This window comes from Penicillium canescens (assembly GCF_028828765.1).
Source record: "Penicillium canescens strain IBT 15451 chromosome Unknown utg000007l_segment0_segment0, whole genome shotgun sequence".
NCBI lineage: Eukaryota > Fungi > Ascomycota > Eurotiomycetes > Eurotiales > Aspergillaceae > Penicillium > Penicillium canescens.
This window is the reverse complement of record NW_026703969.1, coordinates 1,622,754-1,643,331: the sequence shown is the minus strand read 5'-3', so window position 1 is coordinate 1,643,331 and position 20,578 is coordinate 1,622,754. Positions and strand designations below refer to the sequence as shown.

The window sequence follows — 20,578 nt, the reverse complement described above, 5'->3', positions numbered from 1 at the left end:
ATTCGAGTCTAAATTTGTCTGTGGGAGCGAGGATGGAATTGATTGTGGAAGTGGTGGATATCTCTTATGGAGCATCCGACGAGTCTCCCATATAATCAATTGGGCAGCCTCTTGATCTACCATCTCATGAAGTATGAGATCACCTTTGAGCTGAGGATCAAGCATTAATGCCGTATAATAAGCTTCAGAGTTATCCATGAAGTCATAGTACTTTTGGTACTTCTTCATGCCTGCCCTTATTGCATTAGCAATATCATCATCATATCCCACTAAGGCATCATCCCGTAAAAGATCATGAAGCTTATAGTAAACTGGGACAGTGAGACTGATTTGTGGCCTTGATATAGATACCAAGTGCGTCAAGTCATTAAAGGTTTTGAGAGCTTTATGAATCTGACTAAGTCGTTCCCATTCTGCATTGGTAAAGGGAGGAATTTCACCCTGTACAGCACAGAGTCGATTAATCTGAGGTCGAGCTTGTATCCCATCATTAAGCATTCGAAAGGTAGAATTCCACCGTGTTTCTACATCATACTCGATGAATTTATCATCGAGCTTCATCTCATCACAGATTGACTTCCAGTCTTGCCTCCGTTGAGGACTGCGAGAAATCCAAATAGCAAGAATCCGGAGTTTAGCTAATGCTGATTGAGATGAGATCGATGGAGAGGTTGATGATGAGCTCGATTGGGAATTCCTGGATTGTAGATTATCACAGATCGAATTGGCCTCTGAAACACTTCCAGCTTTCAAGGAACGAAGAATATCTTTCACAATGAGGTTCAAGATATGAGCCAGACAGCGAACATAGCTATTAGGTCCAGAAAATCGAATTGGTTGTAAAAAATTCTGATTCTGTTCCAAAAGATACCATAACTCAGAAACCATCTCTTGAACATTTGAGGCATTATCCCCAGTAATTGTCGTCAACTTTGACGTGAGATCCAATTCCACTAAGGCCTTGTGAACCACAGTAGCAATATTCGCCCCTGTATGAGGTCCAAAGATTTCACAGAACTCTAGAGTCTCTTCACGATAGTGAAAACCCTCTGTAAGCCAGTGGCCAATGATACCAAGGATAGGATAGTGATTCTGACTTGTCCATATATCAAGAGATAATGCAATTGTTTTGCATGTAGTAGCTAAGTCCTCCTTCAACATTGATCGTTGGGTTTTGAATTGCTCTTGTAATCGCCGACTCACAGTTGATCGAGATGTGAATGGTAGAGTGATTCCTGGAATATCTTCAAAGATTTGCTGAAAAGCCTGAGATTCAATGACTAGAAAAGCTTGCTTGTCTTGAATAACCCATCGAAGGATGTTGCGTTCAAGATGCTCTTGGATTGAGAGGTTCCCTTGTTTTTTGAAGACTTGGCGGATATCTTGGATTTTTTGCTTTGAATTTGAACTTTGAGGTGGAAGAACTGAGTGTTTTCTCTCAAGATGACGCTGCATATTCGAGGTTGATGACTGCCTTTGTGATTCCGAGGTTTTCCAACTACATTGTAGGCCAGTTTTTTCATCGATGACTGTACATTGGATATCCATGTCGACAGTCCTTGGTTTCCCTGTACGGAGGACTTTCCACTCACGGGATACCTCAGTTGTAGAGAAGTAATCCCAAATCCAATCGGTAGTCGGTGCTGGGCGAGGTTTCTTGATCTTCCGGGTAAAGGTTTGTGAGGCAGATTCATGAGGTGAAATCTCTGAGAAGGCTAGAGATTCTTGATCGGTAGAGGGAGAATTGAATTGCCATGGCGATTGTGAAAAAAACTGAGATATATCAGACTCAGTGATTTGGTCTGATGGTAGAAGTCCTTCAGGGGAATCAGGGCCACCATTAAGCAATTCATAGTCAACTCGTGCCTGCCTTCGTGTAGTCATTTGCAGGTCCTCATTGCCTTTGTATGCCATAATGATGAGAGTAATCAGGATGCTTGGAAGTTGGAAGTTGGAAGTAGGGGGGTAGCGGGTGTGTAGTTGGAACCTGGAAGGCAGCAGGATTTTAGAAAAATTTTCATGGTAGTACCTATTAATTATACAAGTAATATCGGTATACTACCGATAATATCGGCTGAAAACCGATATTATCGGCCGTTAATTATCGGTAGACAATTTTGTGAGCCGATACGATAACCGATAATTTTTTGAAGCTATTTGTAGTAGCCGATACGATACCCGATATGGAGAAATCCTGCCGATATCGTATCGGGAACACCCCTACCTGGTGGAAAAACTGTAGTTCTATTGATGGTGCTAGGATGCTCTCTCTCGAAGGAGAAGACTGCAAGAAAACTTCCTGAAGCATTTGTGATACCTCAGGCCACGAATACGCTACTGTCACGGGTTCCACCACTACACTATCGAATTTCTCGATTTTTGTAAGGAAAACTTAATCATTCCTTGGTATTTTGTACCTCACACGACTCATATATGTTAGCCGCTTGATGCTAAGGCTTTTTTAAGCCTAAAGCATAAGTTTAAAATGGCGAATACTGAAGTTATGGCGTGGGGTGGAAGCAATAAAAAACGCGACTTTTTCCGCAATATTGACGCCGTCCGACGCCGCGCCTTAAGGTCCAAAACTATCCAAACATCGTTTAAATCTACTAGTATCTAGCCACTAGATACTACACGAGTTTTAGATAATTTAGGGCAGTATTCGGATAAAGAGGTACTACGCATATACGATGAGCCGTCACCCGCCCGCGAGTTCCTAAGTTTAGCAACCAATTCTCCGCCCAATTCTTACGCGCGCATTAAAAAAATTAGAGAATACGGTTCTTCCACTGCTTAAGAACCCGACTCCTGATTTACAAAAAATTCGGAAGCATATACGGCGCGCAATTGATGCCGGAAAATCGTCTCTATATAATGCGGAACTTACGGAGATAAGCCTTACGCGCGCCCTTAGCCACAAAACGCCTGGAAATAAGCCAAAAAGTAAGCGATAGGTAAAGGGAGCTACGAAAAGCCCCCTTTCATCAATTTCAGGTAATAGGCTAGTACAGCATAGGTGTGAGAAAGAAGATAAATCGAAGCTTCGCGCTTGGCGGAAAGACGCAGTGAAAATGGCGGCCGATTTAGCGGCTAAGGAATTGGAGGAAACACTTAAAAATGAGGAGGATAATACATTATTGGCTAATGAGGCTATTGACGGGCTTTATTTCATGGATTCTGGACCTCACGCGCCTAGGAAATAGCTAGAAGTTGAAGAAATTGAGAATTTGCATTATGGCTGAGAATTGCATTATGGCTGAGGGACACCCCCTACCTGCGAGGGTGGGGGGCGGTCCTGTGACACGGCTATGTGTCAATATCAAAGCAAACCTGATAGACTCCACGATCTGAGGCAGCTCCCCTAATGGCGAATTCAAGCATGTCACTCAGACTCTCTTTTGTGTTTTCAAGATCATTCAATCTTTCGTCATTCCGAATGTTATGATGCACCATTAGGTTCCTAATTTCCTTCGATTTTTTCAATAATCGGCGGAAGACTTTTAGTTCGTCTTCGCTCATCATTTGAGCGAGATATCCATCGGGTTCCTGCAACTGAAGACGAAGAATGTCAATGATAACCGGCAGATCAGCTGCCTGATGACATCGATATCCTATAGTATTCAATCCCTCCTTATCGATCAGCTCACAAAGAATGTACCCTAGGTATTCAAGCTCGTCGGTCCAAGTTGTCAATCGTGCTTGAGCTTCAAAAAAGGTCAACAGGCGTACTGACATATTGATAGAAAAATTCTGGCACATATAGTGATTATTCAAAAGCTATGTCTGTAGCAGTCGTTGCCATTGCAGGCAATTGGTGCTGTGCTCCTCATGACTTTGGAGTGGCTTACATCATAATGACGTCGGCGATTGCTATGACAGATTACCGAACGTTTTGACTAGATAGTGTTGTAGCACTAGCGCCCAAATATCTCAGATTCACTTGCTAGTACATACGCAAAATCTACAGTGATATTAAATTCGTCAGCTGCAAAGCGCACTAAATTCCTTTGCCGTAACTTACGGTGCCATACCGGAGATACATTGGTAAGTCTGGTCCAGCGAAAAGATATCCTAAAATAGGCTAGTTCCTCTTTAGGTGGGACCTGGGGAGATTCAGAGTCAGAGATTGGAGGTAAAGCTTGGTTTCGGACATTACTGTACTGTAACCACCGACCTAAACTACCTAATCTCTAGGGACGGGCTCAGTTCTACGCATCCGAATACATAGACCGCAAATAGACGCCATTAGTAACCTGCCCTTCAGTCGATGCCGACAACATAGTACATGAGGGGCTAATATTGCTCAAGATCTGAGTACGTGGTAACACTGTCACCGAAATGTCCCCTGTATCCCCGAGAGCCATATATAGACGCTTGAAACCTCGTCCTGGGGCTATTCTTCTTGTAAATGCGTGCAGTAAATCCAAGTTCAAAATTATATCTGGTTATACTGAGCTTTGAACTTACACATTCTTATCAGTTCCTATCTAATCTATATAGTAGCGATACCGGAGAAATCGACATGATAGTATAATCAAACTGCGTCCTTAGCTGGACCGCCTACACAACCTAAATCTTACCCTATGGCTGATATTCCAATTCAACCATTCTGAGGCCCTGGCCTAGATATCTTGCCACCGCATTGCGTAGTTTATCTCGTACCATCCCTGATGTGGACGCTGCAAAGCCGACGCAGGTTAACCTTTGCGACTGAGTTACTCATTTCTTTAACTTACCCATTAGTAATGTCTTGTTTTTCTTATCCCGTACAGCAGAAGGATTTCCAATCGCCTTCCCAAGAGCTTCATCGGATATTATTGTTGTATAATCAGGAGCCCCTTCGTAGAGAGATACTTTTCCATGTCGGCCCAAACGGAGTTTCTCATGGATAGGAAACCCGGAAAGGGCGGAGTTCAGAATTCGTGGAAATGCTGCAAGAAACGTCTGGATTGATCTGCGCAGGGAACTCGAAACAATCGCACCAACAATGTTGGATTTATCTTTGATGAAGCGCCTTCCCAGTTCCTACGCTTCGTACCAGCCTCTTTGGCTCAGAGGAGCATCCAGGATGTTCAAATCAAAGCGTAGATTATGGAGGCCTTCGGCGTGACGTACCAGGTGAATCCTTCCCTGCATGGTCAAGATGAACTGTGAAAACTTGTGGACATCAAAGTCTGATTGAGCAGCATAGAAAGCCAGGGTGGCTTCCACACATTTATTCGGCCCGAAAGGTTGTGCGTGCCACAAACGAGCTAAGGATCACAATTTTATCCATGAACAGTAGATTACGCCATTTCCATACCTAGGTAGATCGAAAACCACGTCAATGTATTCATAGCTTGCAGTTATGGCCGATTAGTATACGACCGAGTGGCTGTTCCCCTCGCTTTGGCTTGAAGCTCGGACAAATTCTTTGGACGACAGACAGTTGCCACCGACAGCCTAAAAATGTTCAATACAAAACCACAACATTCACAAGATCTCTCCAAGGACGCCTCCAAGTACCGCCTTTGGGAGGTCACACGACAGCCTGTTCAATTGACCAACGTGGCCGCATGCAGCATGATCTAGACAACTCGATCTTAAGTAAGGCTCTACCAGCTCAGTCAAACCTCAATTCTCGTGTTTCTTATTGTAGATAAAACTTCCACTTAACTCAAGCCTTAATTATCTCCTTATATATGTAAGTAACCATTACCTGCGCCCAACTGTTTCTGGAAATGAGGCAAAATTAATTTCAGCAATTTTCTATGCAGCCCCCCCCCTTTCAAGGTATGGTTAATACGTTCAAATTACAATTTCATATTCCACTGAAAGTATAATCCAATCGCTTCGGTAATGCATGTGTTCTAGCCTGTTTTACACAGAAAACCGGCTTTGATGCATTATATCCATTAAATCGTTTACATCATTTTATACTGTAATGTCTAGACCAGTAAATCGAAGGCCTCACGGTGCTGGTTAGCCTCCTTGCCATGAAGTGAAAAATTGTATATGCGCAAGATTATGTATATACTTAATGTGATCCTTGGTCCGAAGCTGAGAGGGAATTGGTGACTAAAAGCGCGGATATTGCGTTGCTGCTCATAGAACCTAGGAAAGTCTAGCCAGAAGATAGCCGCCCTCACCAAGAAGTACTAAATTATTTAGATCAGTTTGACATAGAATGACTTTGAGAGCTCTGGTTAATAATAAACCACTCTTTAACACTATTGAAATACCTATACAATAATTTCTAGCCACCTAGGTCCGTGATCTAGTCGCGTCTTCCATACGACAACATCAGCCTCTAAGAAGTATTTAGGGAGCTACACTGAACTGAGTTGTACAAGCTAGTCGTGCAGGGGAAAAAATTCTTGGCGTGTGCTCGCTCTAGGAAACGCTGATCAATATTAACATCATGGGAGGCATTCGGGCTGTGCAAAAGGGAAAGACCCGGTCAGTGTTGGGAAAGGCTGTAGTAAGCTCCAGGGACAAAGCATGCTAGCATGAGCCGATTTGCTCTTCGTACGATCGAGCCATCTCGTCCCAGCCTTGCCGTTCGAAGAAGGTAGTTAGTGATTCAGCCACGGCCTTATCGTTTATTCCAAAGGTGGTCAAATACGCCTGTGGCTCAGAAAACGGATCATCCTGGCGTAAGGTAAAGTTTACCATCAATGGCAGCTGCTCGTCAATTTCCGCGTCTAAGGGCAGGTATCAGTAGGGTAGTCGCGCAGACCTGTGGGAATGTTGATGAGATCCCAGAGTTCACGCAGGAGCTGGAGCCCCGCGAGCGTGGAAGGATCTCTACGTCGTCCTCCCAGGGTCCATAGGTCTTCCACGGTACGTAATGAGATCATCTGTTCCAGCAAAAATATATTGATGCGGGACTCTGAGGAGTCCACTAGATCGCAGGATATGAGACGGGGCGAGACCGTGCTGTTGGGCCCGCGTGAACGGATATATTCCTTTAACGTGGACAATGAGGCGGAGATTCCAGGACACGCCTTCGATAGCTCGTATGTAGACTCAAAAATGGGATCATGGATAGACTTGCCTTAGACGAGGGACTTCAGGGCCGGATAGATGTATGTCTTCAGCACGAAGAAGCCCCCTCCAGGCTTGAGGTCCAGCGCCAACTTGTTTTGTGTCCTAATCTGGTTTTCGTCATCCCAACTTCCAGCAAAGCTGACTCAAGACCTCACACAAAGATGCTATATGATTGTCTCAACCAAGAGAAAGCATCCATATTAGCTCAGCTTCACACAGGACACGCCAGGCTCAACGGATACATTCGTCGAATCGGCCAAAGAGATAGTGAGGTATGCGCGTGTGGCGTCGGACGTAAGACGGTATCGCACTTCTTGTTATCTTGCGCGTGATGCAGCGAACACCGTCGTGCCCTTATTGAGGCAGCTGGTTCCAACTTCGGGTAGTTTGTCACACATGCTGGGCGGTGAACCGGAGAGTATGGAGGGGATAAGCGAGCGGAATAGGAGAGCATGGAAACCTGAAATTAAGGTCATTAAGGCAGTTATCTTGTATACAATTGAGATGCTGAGATGTGATGTCCAACGGCCACATTTGTTTCATGTGGTGAAGTTATCCGGTATAAATATTCAATGGTGCAGTGCACACTAGCTAGGGTGCTGCATACGACCCAAGGTCGTGAAAAGCCTGAGGCATTCTCCATTTCCCGAACTTTCATCACAAAGTAATGCGACAATGCCAATCTCTGGATTAGTTGGAGTTAAATGGTGTGATTCAACTAAACCCCCAAAACGCGAGAGACAAGAAAGGGAACAAAGTGAAGATATGATACACATACGCAAATACTGTAATGCAAGTGGTAGTCACTGACCATCATCACGTTCAATCATCGCATCCATAAATTTGGACCAATACTAGCATTTGTAGAGTTCTTCCAAATCTGAATGCCCTAATAATCGAATGATTTATGAAAGATAATCAGAGTGAGGTTGACTAAAAAAAATAGCCTGGACCTGAAAATCACAATATACTTGGCAATCTGTGCGAACCTGCAATAAGTGCCCTTTTGCATGCATAACAAAACAGCAAAGATAAATTCAAAATATTTTACCCTGCGGTACTTCAACCACTTCAATCTTGAATATTTTATAATCCTGCAAAGTTTCTTCTCCTAGATTTTAGTTAGCTCTTGCTCAGTTTGGCTTGACAAATAGCAATCAAGAGGGGAAGGCAAATGTACCGTTCCATCGATGTACAATAGGCGGCTTGTTTGGGTCTGGTTTACTGTAGAAAAGATCCAACGACTTCGGTCGCTGTCTTTATAGTCCAAGTACGTAATTGTACCACTCGGGACCCATTCTGAGAGAGGGGGCGTAATTATCCAGCCGTCAAACAACTCCGTTTCTTCATGACCAGTGGTACGAGTGATCGCTTTGCGTGTGGGCCCTCCAGTGAGCGCGATATATTCCGCAACCGGCTCATGTGGGTATGTATGCAGGATCTATGTACCCTCTTCTCTACCACTACTGGCCATGAATTGCCAGGGTTGCGTAACCCTAAGGCATCGATTTGTGTGAATATCTGTGTAGGTATGAAGAGCAAGGAAACGGCTTCTCACCTTATTGGGGCTTCTGAGACTGTTTCATCGGAGTTGAATATCAATGGCATGTAATGGAAAATTGATGTAGGCCTGAAGATATTACTAAGCTTTTCAATTGAAAGCTCTTGAAAGTGGTTTGGTTGCTCACAGATTGACTCGTAGCTGATACAATTGTTCCAAACGATCCCCATACCCATGCACTAAAAAGGATGATGTCAGTTTCTGCGGCAGAACATTGTGAATAAAAAATTGCTCTTACCAGCAGGTCGATTATCAGTTGTTGAAGCCATTAATGAACTGTTAAGTAGAGGTAAGTCACTCTCTCTTCTGGACAATTTATCAGAGCGAAAATGACAGGGTAGTTGGGTGCACCCTATTAAGTCATGTATATGGACAATTGTATGTGGCACGATACAAGCTAGTGATACTAAATGATGACCTAGTTATGACGTTACGTGAGGTGGTTGGCATATGAGGTCTAGAAATTAGTGTCTGATGACCTATCAATAATGTTGTGGGGGCATATAGTAGATGAAAATGGAATAGATGGTTGGCCTGTCTAGACCTCGATGGACCCTGCGCCCAGGATTTTGAAACGGCGGCAATAGACCCAGGGTGACACCTTTGAACCGGAACCGGATTCTAAATATGCAAGCGAATCTACATTCATCGTCCACACTCCTTTGCAAATAGTACACACAATGGATGGGCATTGACAGAGCTCGTGTTTGTAGGGCCTTCGGGGATCAAAACCAGCTGGCGGTGTTCAATTCCGCGAGAATTCAATTCGTTTTCAGAAGTAGACAAAGCCGTAGAAATATAGTATGTCAAACTACTCTTCCGAATTGAACTTGTGCACCTCATGATCAGCCATCCCATTGGTAAGTGTGACATTATACCCAGCAAACCATTAAGGTTTACCATGCTCAATCTGGTAGATCATTCAATCTCACTTGACCCTCCACCAACCAGCGTGGGCTCTATCTTGGTACTCCGGGCAAGCTGCCAAATTCGACTCTTGAGAACGATAGATCTATTCAGACTGTCCTTCGGTGGCTCCACAGCCAAGCAGGATTTTATGATGACAGTGTGTATTTAGTAGCCTTTGCATTCGCATAACAGCATGGGGAAAACAGTGTACACCGAGGAAAAACCCACACCAAGGCATTTCACGTAACTGAAAATATAACAGCATGTAAACCAGAGGCATCACCAATAGATAACAGGCCCTCAGGTCTTGAAGTAGATGTCCATATTATCCACGACGTCTCCAGAGCCATGAATACTATCTCTGCCTTCCGCTCCAATTAAGTCACCAGTCCCAAGGTGGTTAAGATGGTTAACTTTGCCCTCCTTTCCACCAATCGAATAGTGGCGGTTCTTGTTTGTATCGAATTCGAAGCCGTTGACATAGCCTTCACCATCTCCAGCGTAGACAGTCATTCTGTTTATCTTTTCACCATCCTTAAACTCAAAACCTTCGTAAATGTTGTCGTTCTTGTGACCGATGAGGTGGCCCTGATGGTTGTCATCCCAGGTGAACTGAAATCCGTTCAGAACATCGTATCCATTATAGCTCCGTCCCCAGGCATCAATCTTCTTGACGTTATGTTCTCCATGCACTTCATCGTAGTAGCCGCCGCCCATTCCACCATATGGGCCGTTCATAACTCTGCCTCGTGTAGCGGGCATGATGTATTGTGCTGGTTCTGTGTAGTACAAGGGATATGCTGGAAGGCCTTAAGGTATTATATTGTCTCGAAAATGAACAACAAAAAGTCGTAGGTGCTGAGATACATAGAAATGGTTGCTCCATTAAATACATAAATCCATGGGGAGAATATATGACAGCTCTATCCCATAGGAAGCCTCGGAAGTGGAGTGTATCACTAAATAACGTATCAGCATGTCCATCTCTCACTATTACATTGACGTCTTCGCACTGCACTGTCTGACAGAAGTATACAGTGCGTCAGAACTTAATCATTGTACTCCTGGTGATGTCACAGACTCAGTTCTAGACCAGCCCAGCCCATGACATAGAGACAAAGCTAGAAAGTAAGAACCCGTTATAAGTTCTAATCTCGGAGAGCAGCTATATTTGAACGAATATTATTGCGCAGGTGACGTCTTGATTAGCTGTTGCGTTACACAAGCCCGGTAACCAGAGATGTAGGATATCCGGGACACATTTAATAGTTGTTCTATTCACGTACCAGCAACATCAAGAAACCTGATAATAGGTCGATGCTACTTTTATTATTTGGGTTTGGCACAAAGCTGATCATTTTGTGGGACTCAAAAGATATCTCTGGGATCAAACACAAAACCATTGCGCCAACTGGCCTCGCCACCAAATCCCAAGGTGTGAGCATGGGCACCGCATGAGCCACATGTAACGTAGTCTCTGCCAATTCTTTCAATCTGTTACAGATTCGCCCGGGTTTTGATATCAGACCGGGGAGCCTCAGGCACCCAGATCTCGGGAAAGCTTGCTTAGCGGAACCAGTAGGTTCCGTCACCGTTTTCAGATAGACTCTATCATGACTACTTAGTCACATCCGCGGGCATCCGCAACTGTATTTAGGACCGTGGGAGATCCCCCCTCTTAAGGGATCCCCATGGTTTAGTCTTGGTTTATAAAAAACGATTCATCCTCTTTTCTTTAAATCCTGCGTGGCACTGGTATCCTTGCCTGGTTGACAGGCTAATATACCCTGACGAAGTAGATCCTTAAGAAATCAATACGGGAGCTCAATAATGCATGAGGGTCATTGTAGAAGCAAAAAGATGTGGTACAGGAATATTTTATATTACCTGGACAGGGAAGACAACTCTTTCTTGGCAAAAACGTTTTCTTGAAATATCTAGCCAATCAGAGGTCTCAAGGCCTCGTGAATTAGTTCATCGTAATCGTAACCTCAAGCGCTACGGCCTGATACCCTTTTCATAGGGGAGATGGCAGCGATGGTTGGGACGGGTGCGAACGCACAGATTTTGCCCCCTGACAGGAGAGGAACACCAAAAACCACGGCCCTCGCGGATCCGCCCCGATCCATGGACGACATCGCGGAAGGGGCCCGCCGGGTGCTTAACCACATCGAGAACAATGGCACGGAGGACCGGTACGTCACTGGATATATTCGTGCCGTCCGCCAGTACGCACTAAACGCCCAACGGGGAGACGGTCAGGGGATGGCCAAGGTGCTTGGGGCGCTGACCAAGATCAACGCCGGCACCGAACGCCTGAACCAGCGAATTAATACCATTGAAAAGACAACGAACACATTATCGACGGCACTATCTACCCCCGCGGCGAACTCTGCGGCAGCGTGGCGCAACTTCCGGGCCAAAGAATGGCAGCGCGACTTGGCTACGGCTGCGGCTCCTATCACCCGGAGCGGCGGCACATCGTCTCCAGGAGTACCGGAAATGGAACTTCGCGAGGACCGAGAGGTCATCGTCAAGGTCGGAATGAACCGCGAGCAAATCCGTGGATTGACGCCAAAAGATCTGGTCGAGAGGGCTGAACGACAGAGGGTATCAAATGCCCGTCAGAAGAATTCAGGGGTACTGGCCGGACAGGCTTTCTTTGTCGCCGCTCGAAAATTGCCGTCGGGGGATGTGGCAATGATCGCCAACAGTGCGGCAGGGGCAGAGGTCCTCCGCAAACATGCTGCGTGGCTGAGAGCCTTTGGACCAGGCTCGGTGGTCCAAGGACCATCATGGGGAGTGGTGGCGTACCATATTCCCGTGAGGTCGATGAAGGTTACTCCGGAGACGATGGCTGACGTTGCGGCTGAGCTGCTCAGGCAGAACAACTGGGGCGAAGGCGCTAAGATTCAGTATCTAGGATGGATGACCCGTCCGGGTGAGAGGGCGGAGGGCTCCATCCTGATCGAGTTCACCAGCCCAGTCGTGGCTAATCGCGCGATCATCTCGGGAATCGTGTGGGGGAAGCAAATTCACAATGCATCACGATTCTGTCGTGAGGGGCGGATAAAGCTATGCAGAAAATGCCAAAAGCCGGGGCATATCCAGTCACACTGTTCCAACTTCTTCAAATGCGGTCACTGCGCCAACGGACACCCGACCTGGGAGTGTCCGTCGACGAAGGGGCAAGCGATACCAGTCAAGTGCGCCAATTGTGGTGAAGGGCATCGCCCTACAAGTCGGGAATGTCCGGTGAAGGTTGCAGCGATGAACGAAGCCAAACAAGCGCTGGCCAACTCCCCTGCATATCACCGCGTTCCTATGCACCTCCGGGTGACGGCAAGCACCGGCAACGAAGCACCTTCGACTAGGGCAGACCCTATGGTTTCGAATGGACTCGAAGCGTCGATACACGCTCTGGAGGCGCAACGGGGGAAGAGCCCCCACGGAACCCCCTGGATGCTGTAATGGACGTGGAGACTGCAGCGATAGAAGTAGAAACATTACCAGAGGAGGCCACTGAACCCTGTCGGCCTACTCAGCCTAAAAGAGGCCCTGGCCGCCCAAAGGGTTCAAGAACGAAGCCAAAGAATCCCAAACCAGCAGTGATACCACTGGCATGCCAAGGGTCAACAAGGCTCCAAGCAGCCTCTAAAAGGCGCCGCACAGGCGAGCCGGACGACACCATGGACGAGCAACCAGACGACAATGAATGGCTCAGCATTCAACCCTCTCCGGCCAATCTCCCTCAACCTGACACTCAACAGGATAGCCTAGAACACCGACTTACTCAATTCATCAACGAGGTCACCACTGTCAATGAGGCCGGTAACACGTCCGGGCCTGATGACGAGGGGGAATTGGACCCCGAGAGCCCCGAATACCGCAAATTGGTGATTCTGAAATACACGCAGCGGCAAGCGATACCGATTGGATCATCTCCGCCGCTTTTTCAGACGGATGCACCAACAATCGAAGACCCAAATGATGAAGTATGGCACGAGGCCAGCGAACGAAGCGATGACGAACAAACTCATCAATGAAATCGTTTGAGATTCTTCAATACAACGTACACAAATCGTGGCCAGTGATGGCAACGTTCCTCAGAGACAGAAATGTCCTCGCGGCGGACGTCGTCGCGGTGCAGGAGCCATGGAAGAACGAAATGCAACACACAACGCACCAACCAGCGACGGCAACATTCCAGCTAATTTACCCACCAAAAGCAGCTGCCGACGGAACAACCCAAGGCCAGCACAATCAAGTCCAAGCCTCGGATCTCTCCCAACCGGGCGTATGCCTGTTTGTGTCCAAAAGGCTTGACCCGAGCACTTGGTCATGTCAACTCGTCTCACAGGACTACCAGTTACTGAAACTTAGAAAGGCTCATCAGGGCAGAGACTGGACAGATCTCTTCATACACAACATATACAATAGGCCGGGCAGCAATACCCTTAGACATCTAAGAAATGAGCTGTCAAAACGTTCTCATGGAGAACACATCATCGTTGGAGATATGAACGCGCATCACCCGAGATGGGGAGGAACAGGGACCAGGCCCGATCAGGAGGCCGAGCAACTCCTAGAAATCGCCAATGAATGGGGACTCGAGTTGACGACCCAACAAGGCAGACCTACCTGGTCTCGAAATGATCAGTCGTCGGTGATTGACCTCACCTTCATCACATCCAACCTTGTCAACAGGCTTGTCAATTGCGAGAGGGCGGATGACATCGAACACGCATCCGACCATTTCCCGACCAGGACTGTGCTTGATATTATTACACCCATTGCAGTACAGCAGAAGAGAAGGAACTGGAACGCAACCGATGATCAGAAACTCATCCAGAAGATCGAAGGAGGTTTACAGGCAGGAGGCCTATACCAGGCAGATCCGCAGAGGATAGAAGCCAAATGCCAGGAGCTTATTGGTGTGATCCAATCAGCAATCGAGGAATCAACCCCATGGGCAAAACCATCCGCGTGGTCGAACCCCGACTTTGACGACGAGTGTAAAGTTGCGGTCAAAGAAGTTCGTCGCCTCCGTCGCAGACATACGAGAACCAAAGACCCCTACGACTGGATGTGCTACTCTTGAAGCACGCAACAGAAAAACACGACTCGTCATGAAAACCTTGTCAAGAGCGCACCGGCGCCGAGTCCAGCAGGTCGTTGAAGATGGCCCACAGGGTATGTGGCGATTGGCTAAATGGGCAAGAAACCGAGACGGGGCATATGAGAAGGGTATCACCCCTTCGCTGAAAATACAAGATCCCCAAATACCTGGAGCTCTCGCGGAAACAGTTGAGCAAAAGGCAGAGGCATTCCGGACTGCCTTCTTCCCGAAACCACCGCCAGCCGATCATCCGACACAGACTCATTCCTGTACCCACAGCAAATCGAGTTTCCAGCAGTCACCGCTCAAGAGATACAGGAGGCGGTGCGAGGAGCGAAAGCAGGGAAAGCACCCGGAGAAGACGGTATACCAAACTCTCTCTGGCACAAGCTTATCGAGATACCGGTGATTCTAGAAACGATGGTCCAGTTATTCAACGCATGCATAAACACGGGGTACAACCCATCACATTTCCAGCGCTCAATCACGGTGGTGCTCCGGAAGCAAGGCAAAAGTGACTACCAGCTCGCAAAATCCTACAGACCCGTCGCGCTGCTGAACACGCTCGGGAAGTTTCTGGAGGCAGTTGTCGCGCGACGGATCAGCTACGCAGCAGAAACCAACGGTTTACTCCCACGAACCCATCTAGGCGGGCGAAAGGGCATATCCACCGATCACGCTATCCACATTATCATCGACCGAATCAAAACCGCATGGGGAAAAGGCAAGCCAGTGGTATCTCTGCTAATGCTGGACGTGTCTGGAGCGTACGACAATGTCTCCCATGAACGTCTACTACACAACCTCAAGAAACGACGTCTGGGACACTTCGTTCCCTGGGTGAGGGCCTTCCTGAGCAATCGAAGCACACGGATCCGCATGCCCGAGGGCATATCTGATCGAATCCCGACACCTACAGGCATCCCTCAAGGATCACCGATCTCACCCATTCTATATCTCATCTACAACGCAGACCTCATTGAGAACTGCGGTAACGGTGTGACTAGCAACGGGTGGGTCGACGATGTTTGCTTCATGACAAACGGGGATAGCGAACGCGAAACAATCAAGAAACTAAGAGCGGCATGCCGCAAAGCGGACCAATGGGCCAAGAAACATGCATCGGTTTTTGACCCGAAGAAGTATGCACTGGTGCACTTTGTAAACACCAGGGAACTCGACCCACAATACACATCGCTGTCTCTACGAGGTCACACCGTGACAGCCACAAGGGCAGCTGAGCGATACCTCGGCTACTGGCTGGATCCAGGCCTGGAATTCCGCCATCACCGCGAGAAAGCGGTGGCCAAGGCTGGCGTCTCCCTTGGAGCACTGCGAAGCCTGGCAGGGTCAACGTGGGGGGCCTCACTCTATGCAATGCGAAAAATTTACCAGGCGGTGATCATCCCGCAGATGCTCTTTGGGGTTTCCGCGTGGTATCAACCTATAATCATCAGTAATTCCAAGGCACGCATAATCTGTCACAAATATCGTACGAATACTGCATGAAACCGGGTCTATAGATGATCCGACCGGCATAGCTTATGTAACTAGAATGGACCTCATAAATAGCAGGAAATAGGGGTAATGGAAATACAGAGTCATTTACATCTCCAATTGGCCGGATACAGGACAAATCGTGACAGTTATGAGCCCGGTTCGCACCTATTAGGAAGACATCTGCTATTTCTTGAAGCCATTGCTAGGCTGGAGATCCTGAAAAGCACCTTGCCGTCGACCTACCCCTGAAACCCATTCGACCTCGACGATCCGACCAACCTCCGAGAACACCTGCTTCGGAGCACTAGAAGCAGCAATGGAGTTGACATCGATGCTCTCCGCCACGAAGGGCGATAAACTGAAAGACTCGTCACAATGGCGAGCATGGCATAAAAGGATGAAGGCATTCGCAATTCATCGGGATATCTGGGACCTTTGCAACCCCGATGCCGATAAAGCCTCTCGTCCGAAGGTTCTGCGAGAACCACGGCAGCCTGAGTATCCGCTAGACTCGGATTCGGAGGCTAAAAAAGAGTGGAGAGACCTCTTGGAGGTCTACAAAATTGACACCAACCGCTATGAACGGCAGCGGAAGGGTCTGAATGAGGTGAATGAATTCATCATCACCTACGTAGATAGCAGTCTCCGCGACCCTATCTTCGCATTGGAAACTCCGTACGAACGGCTAGTCTATTTACAGACTAGGTTCGCGCGCTCGGAGTCATATAAGGAGGAAGTTCGGATGCAATGGAGAGCCTTCTCGACCCAAAAACCGACTGGAGATATCGAGAAATGGCTTGCGTCATGGGCTGAGCTCCGAGAGCAAGTGGCAGAACTACAGCTTCATGAAGCTAGAAGCGCGAATCATGACTTCTTGCAAGCAGTCAAGGAGGTCTTACCAATCTGGTGGCAAGCTAAATATCAAGAGATCGTGATGAATGGAGCCTCGTACGATACTCTGAATCTAATCGAATCATTCAGAGCAACGTATCGGGAGATTGGCCAGTCCGATTTATCACCGTCGCCGTTGCCAAGGGGGTCTTTCTCCACTTTGAAGGGTCATCAGGAAGCGGAGAATAGCTTCCAGGTCCCATTTGAAGAAAGACCATGCCCTTGCGGACGGGGGAAACATCACGATCCAGTCAACTGCTTTGTTATAAATGAAGCAATTAGACCCAACTGGTTTAGACTGCATAAGGAGAACCTACAGAGAGCAGAGAATGCTCTCTCGGCCGATCCAGCATGGAGGAAATGGATCCATGAAGCTATTGAAGAGACCGCAGAACCGTCAGCAAATGCGGTCCAATTGGCCTATAGCATGTCATCTTCGATAAGCTTCTAGGAACCCGGTCACAGCATTAGGAAGCGGAGAACAGCTTCCAGGCACCTGATCATGAAGGAATTATCCAAATTGGAGCAGATTCGTTAGTAAATGCCATTGCCAGCGGCTCAGATAGAGATACTGAGGCCGCTGAGGGGGTGTGTCACAAATATCGTACGAATACTGCATGAAACCGGGTCTATAGATGATCCGACCGGCATAGCTTATGTAACTAGAATGGACCTCATAAATAGCAGGAAATAGGGGTAATGGAAATACAGAGTCATTTACATCTCCAATTGGCCAGATACAGGACAAATCGTGACATAATCAGTCGGCCTTTCGTGGCAATCCAGAAGCAGGCCGCATGTCTCATCAGTGGAGCTTTCAGAACCACGGCAGCAGAGGCACTGAATGCAGAGCTTTACCTACCGCCTATTTCTGTTCACATGAATCGACTGGTGAAAGAAACGGCCCTTCGACTACGGACAGGACCAGAGTTCGCTGTCCCGCCAACGATGTTACGTCGCCGACCGGCAGATGAGAGAGACTGGGCTGGATGGACACCAATGGAGGCACAAGCGTGGAAGGCGGGCGGATGTCTTACGGCTCCCCCGGATACTTTGACGAGAAGATGGGAGAGTCGAAAGGCATTTGTCCTGGCACCATGGCAAGCACCACCAGAGGTGATCATCGCGGACAGAGAAGCTGCGGTCAACAATCACAACCAGATCCGGATGAAAGACCCAGAAGAAAGACCCTTGATTCTGTACACCGACGGGAGCGGAATTGATGGAAGGATCGGGGCGGCAGCGGTCGTGGACCTTGAGGACCAACATGCTCATAGCCAGATGGGAGATGATGATACGTCCACCGTATATGCGGCAGAACTTCGAGCCATTGAGACGGCACTTGAAATGATTCTGGAAAGCACAGAGCCATGGGCTAAGCAGGCGAAGAACGGGGTAGTCATCTTTGTAGACAGCCAAGCAGCGCTGAAGGCGCTGAGGCGACCGCGGATGCCGTCAGGACAGGTCTATCTAGCAGGATGCCTCGGCCTGATCCAGCGGCTTGCGGGCAGATGCATCCGGATAGAGCTTAGATGGATTCCTGCGCACCAAGGGGTCATTGGCAATGAGGTCGTGGACCAACACGCAAAACAAGCAGCCCAAGAACCGGACGGCCCACAGAACCCTCGCAACCGGGGTATATGCCTCGCAGCCGCAGCGAAACGGCGAATTCGCAGAGAAGCGAAGCTGGAGTGGGACAGGACGTGGGCCAAGGAAACGACCAGCCGCCCGACGAGATGCCTGATTGAAGCACCAACCAAGAAGACGCTAGAATACTGGTCGGGCCTGCGCAAAGCGACGACATCGATTCTGATGCAGCTTCGTACTGGGCGAATTGGCCTAGGGGCTTACCTGAACCGTATCAACCGACGCGAAACAGCGCGGTGCGGTTGCGACCTTGGCAACCAAACAGTGATCCACGTCCTGTTGGAATGCCCCTTGCACCAGGATGAGCGAGACTGGATGAGAAGCGCCCTTTCCGACAAGGGAATTACTCTTAGTCGAGACGAACTCCTGACACGACCGGAGGCTCGCACGGCTGTGACCGAATTTATGGTCAAGACCGGCCTCCTAGGCCAATTTCAGACAGTCGACCCTACGGCTCTGGGCGAGGAAGAGAACGACAAAGGAGCAGAGATAATGACCCCTTAGACAGTGTGACGGAAGAAGAAGGATGGCGCCCATTAGGAGTGCAGTGCCAGGTCCACTGTACTCCGTTGATCCAAGCGAGCGCGCAAGCGGCAGCCGACAAGACTGGACGGTTGGAGAGAAGAGGGCGTGGGAATGGTGTGTGTTGAAGTGGGGCCCGGGTCCTACCCTCGACCAGGGGGTAAATGACGTTCGTTCATTTTGGCTTTGTGTTTACCATGTTTGCATCCGTGCATTTCTTTTGTTTAGTCTACCTCTTTCCATTCGAGGGCGATTGATCAGAAATTCGCAAGACGAGTTCCTTGACGATCGCCTAGTGGGCTGGCGACCACTTTGCAGCTGTCGGCAGGCCTGACAGCACTCCCGCATAGCAGCATATATATAGAGCGAGCTACATCGGGCAAATGAGTTCATCATCATCATCATCATATTACCTGGACAGGAGTTTAAATCTCGGTAATATTTTCCATTCGTCGCCACACTTGGTGTAATGGACTATTCTTGGCTTGGTTCGAATCCGTTTGGAGGCTCGAGAGCCCTTTCTCCAATCGGCGATGTGACAGGCTTAAACAGGAACGAAACCGGCCCGGCAATGTTCACTATATTGTTATTGAGCCAACTCTAATTTACTCCTGTGCTATTCAATGGTTTTACCAACCAAGTTATAGCAAAATTTCACATTTAAATATATAAAAGCGATCAAGATGACCCTACACAGCCCCTTCATTGCAGCCTTCTTCAGCCTTCTCCAGGTCTTGATCTGTAATTAAAAATGGGGTCGGATAATAGGAGCCCTAGAAAATTTAGCCTTTGGTCATGTGACTCTTGTCTGGCTGCATTAGACCTCGCCAAAATGCGGGTCGGGTCGGGTTTTCGCCTAGAAGAACCGCCCACGGGTAACCCGCGCGGGTTTTTAGCACCCAGGACCCGCCCACGGGTTCTTGGCGGGTACCCGTGGGTAGACCCAAATACCCCAATGTTAATATAACTTGTACATAAAGATCCATTAAAAAGATGATTAGTCAGGGTTCGTAATATTTGTAAATTATCGCCGTCACATGTTTGGCATTGTGACACAATAAAATACTAGTCGGAGATATATGTGTATATATATATTTACTCACCCATCAATATACTTATCTAGAGCACGTCTGTATGCTTTATGCATATTGGCCGCCGGAAATACTTCTTCAATTCCACTCTTGGAAACTCTTCTACGTACATTATTGTTTTTGAGGCACAGCAATCCAAAATTCTGCCTGAACATTACGTTAAGCTCTTCTCAAACCAGCAAATTGTTGATTCGTGGTCGTACGGGTTTTCGGGTAGGGGCGGGTTTTTGGGTACCCGTGGGTCGACGCGTAGAACAAATGGATAGATCCAAAGCAACAGCGCGACAAAAATCAAAGTTCAAATCCCTA

General features: G+C 47.8%; 2 protein-coding genes across 2 annotated transcripts; one reads left to right on the top strand and one right to left on the bottom strand.

Moving 5' to 3' along the window:
- Positions 1-9,799: 9,799 nt before the first annotated feature.
- On the bottom strand, positions 9,800-10,261 carry N7446_010810 (Mannose-binding lectin; the record flags this gene model as incomplete). The annotated part of the gene is made up of 1 exon (XM_058519553.1): positions 9,800-10,261. The coding sequence occupies one exon, from the start codon at positions 10,259-10,261 to the stop codon at positions 9,800-9,802; it is 462 nt and encodes a 153-aa protein (XP_058368391.1).
- Positions 10,262-16,434: 6,173 nt separating this feature from the next.
- Positions 16,435-17,460, top strand: N7446_010809 (uncharacterized protein; the record flags this gene model as incomplete). Its single annotated transcript, XM_058519552.1, has 1 exon — positions 16,435-17,460. One exon carries the CDS (start codon positions 16,435-16,437, stop codon positions 17,458-17,460), a length of 1,026 nt encoding a protein of 341 aa, XP_058368390.1.
- Between the last annotated feature and the right edge of the window lie 3,118 nt (positions 17,461-20,578).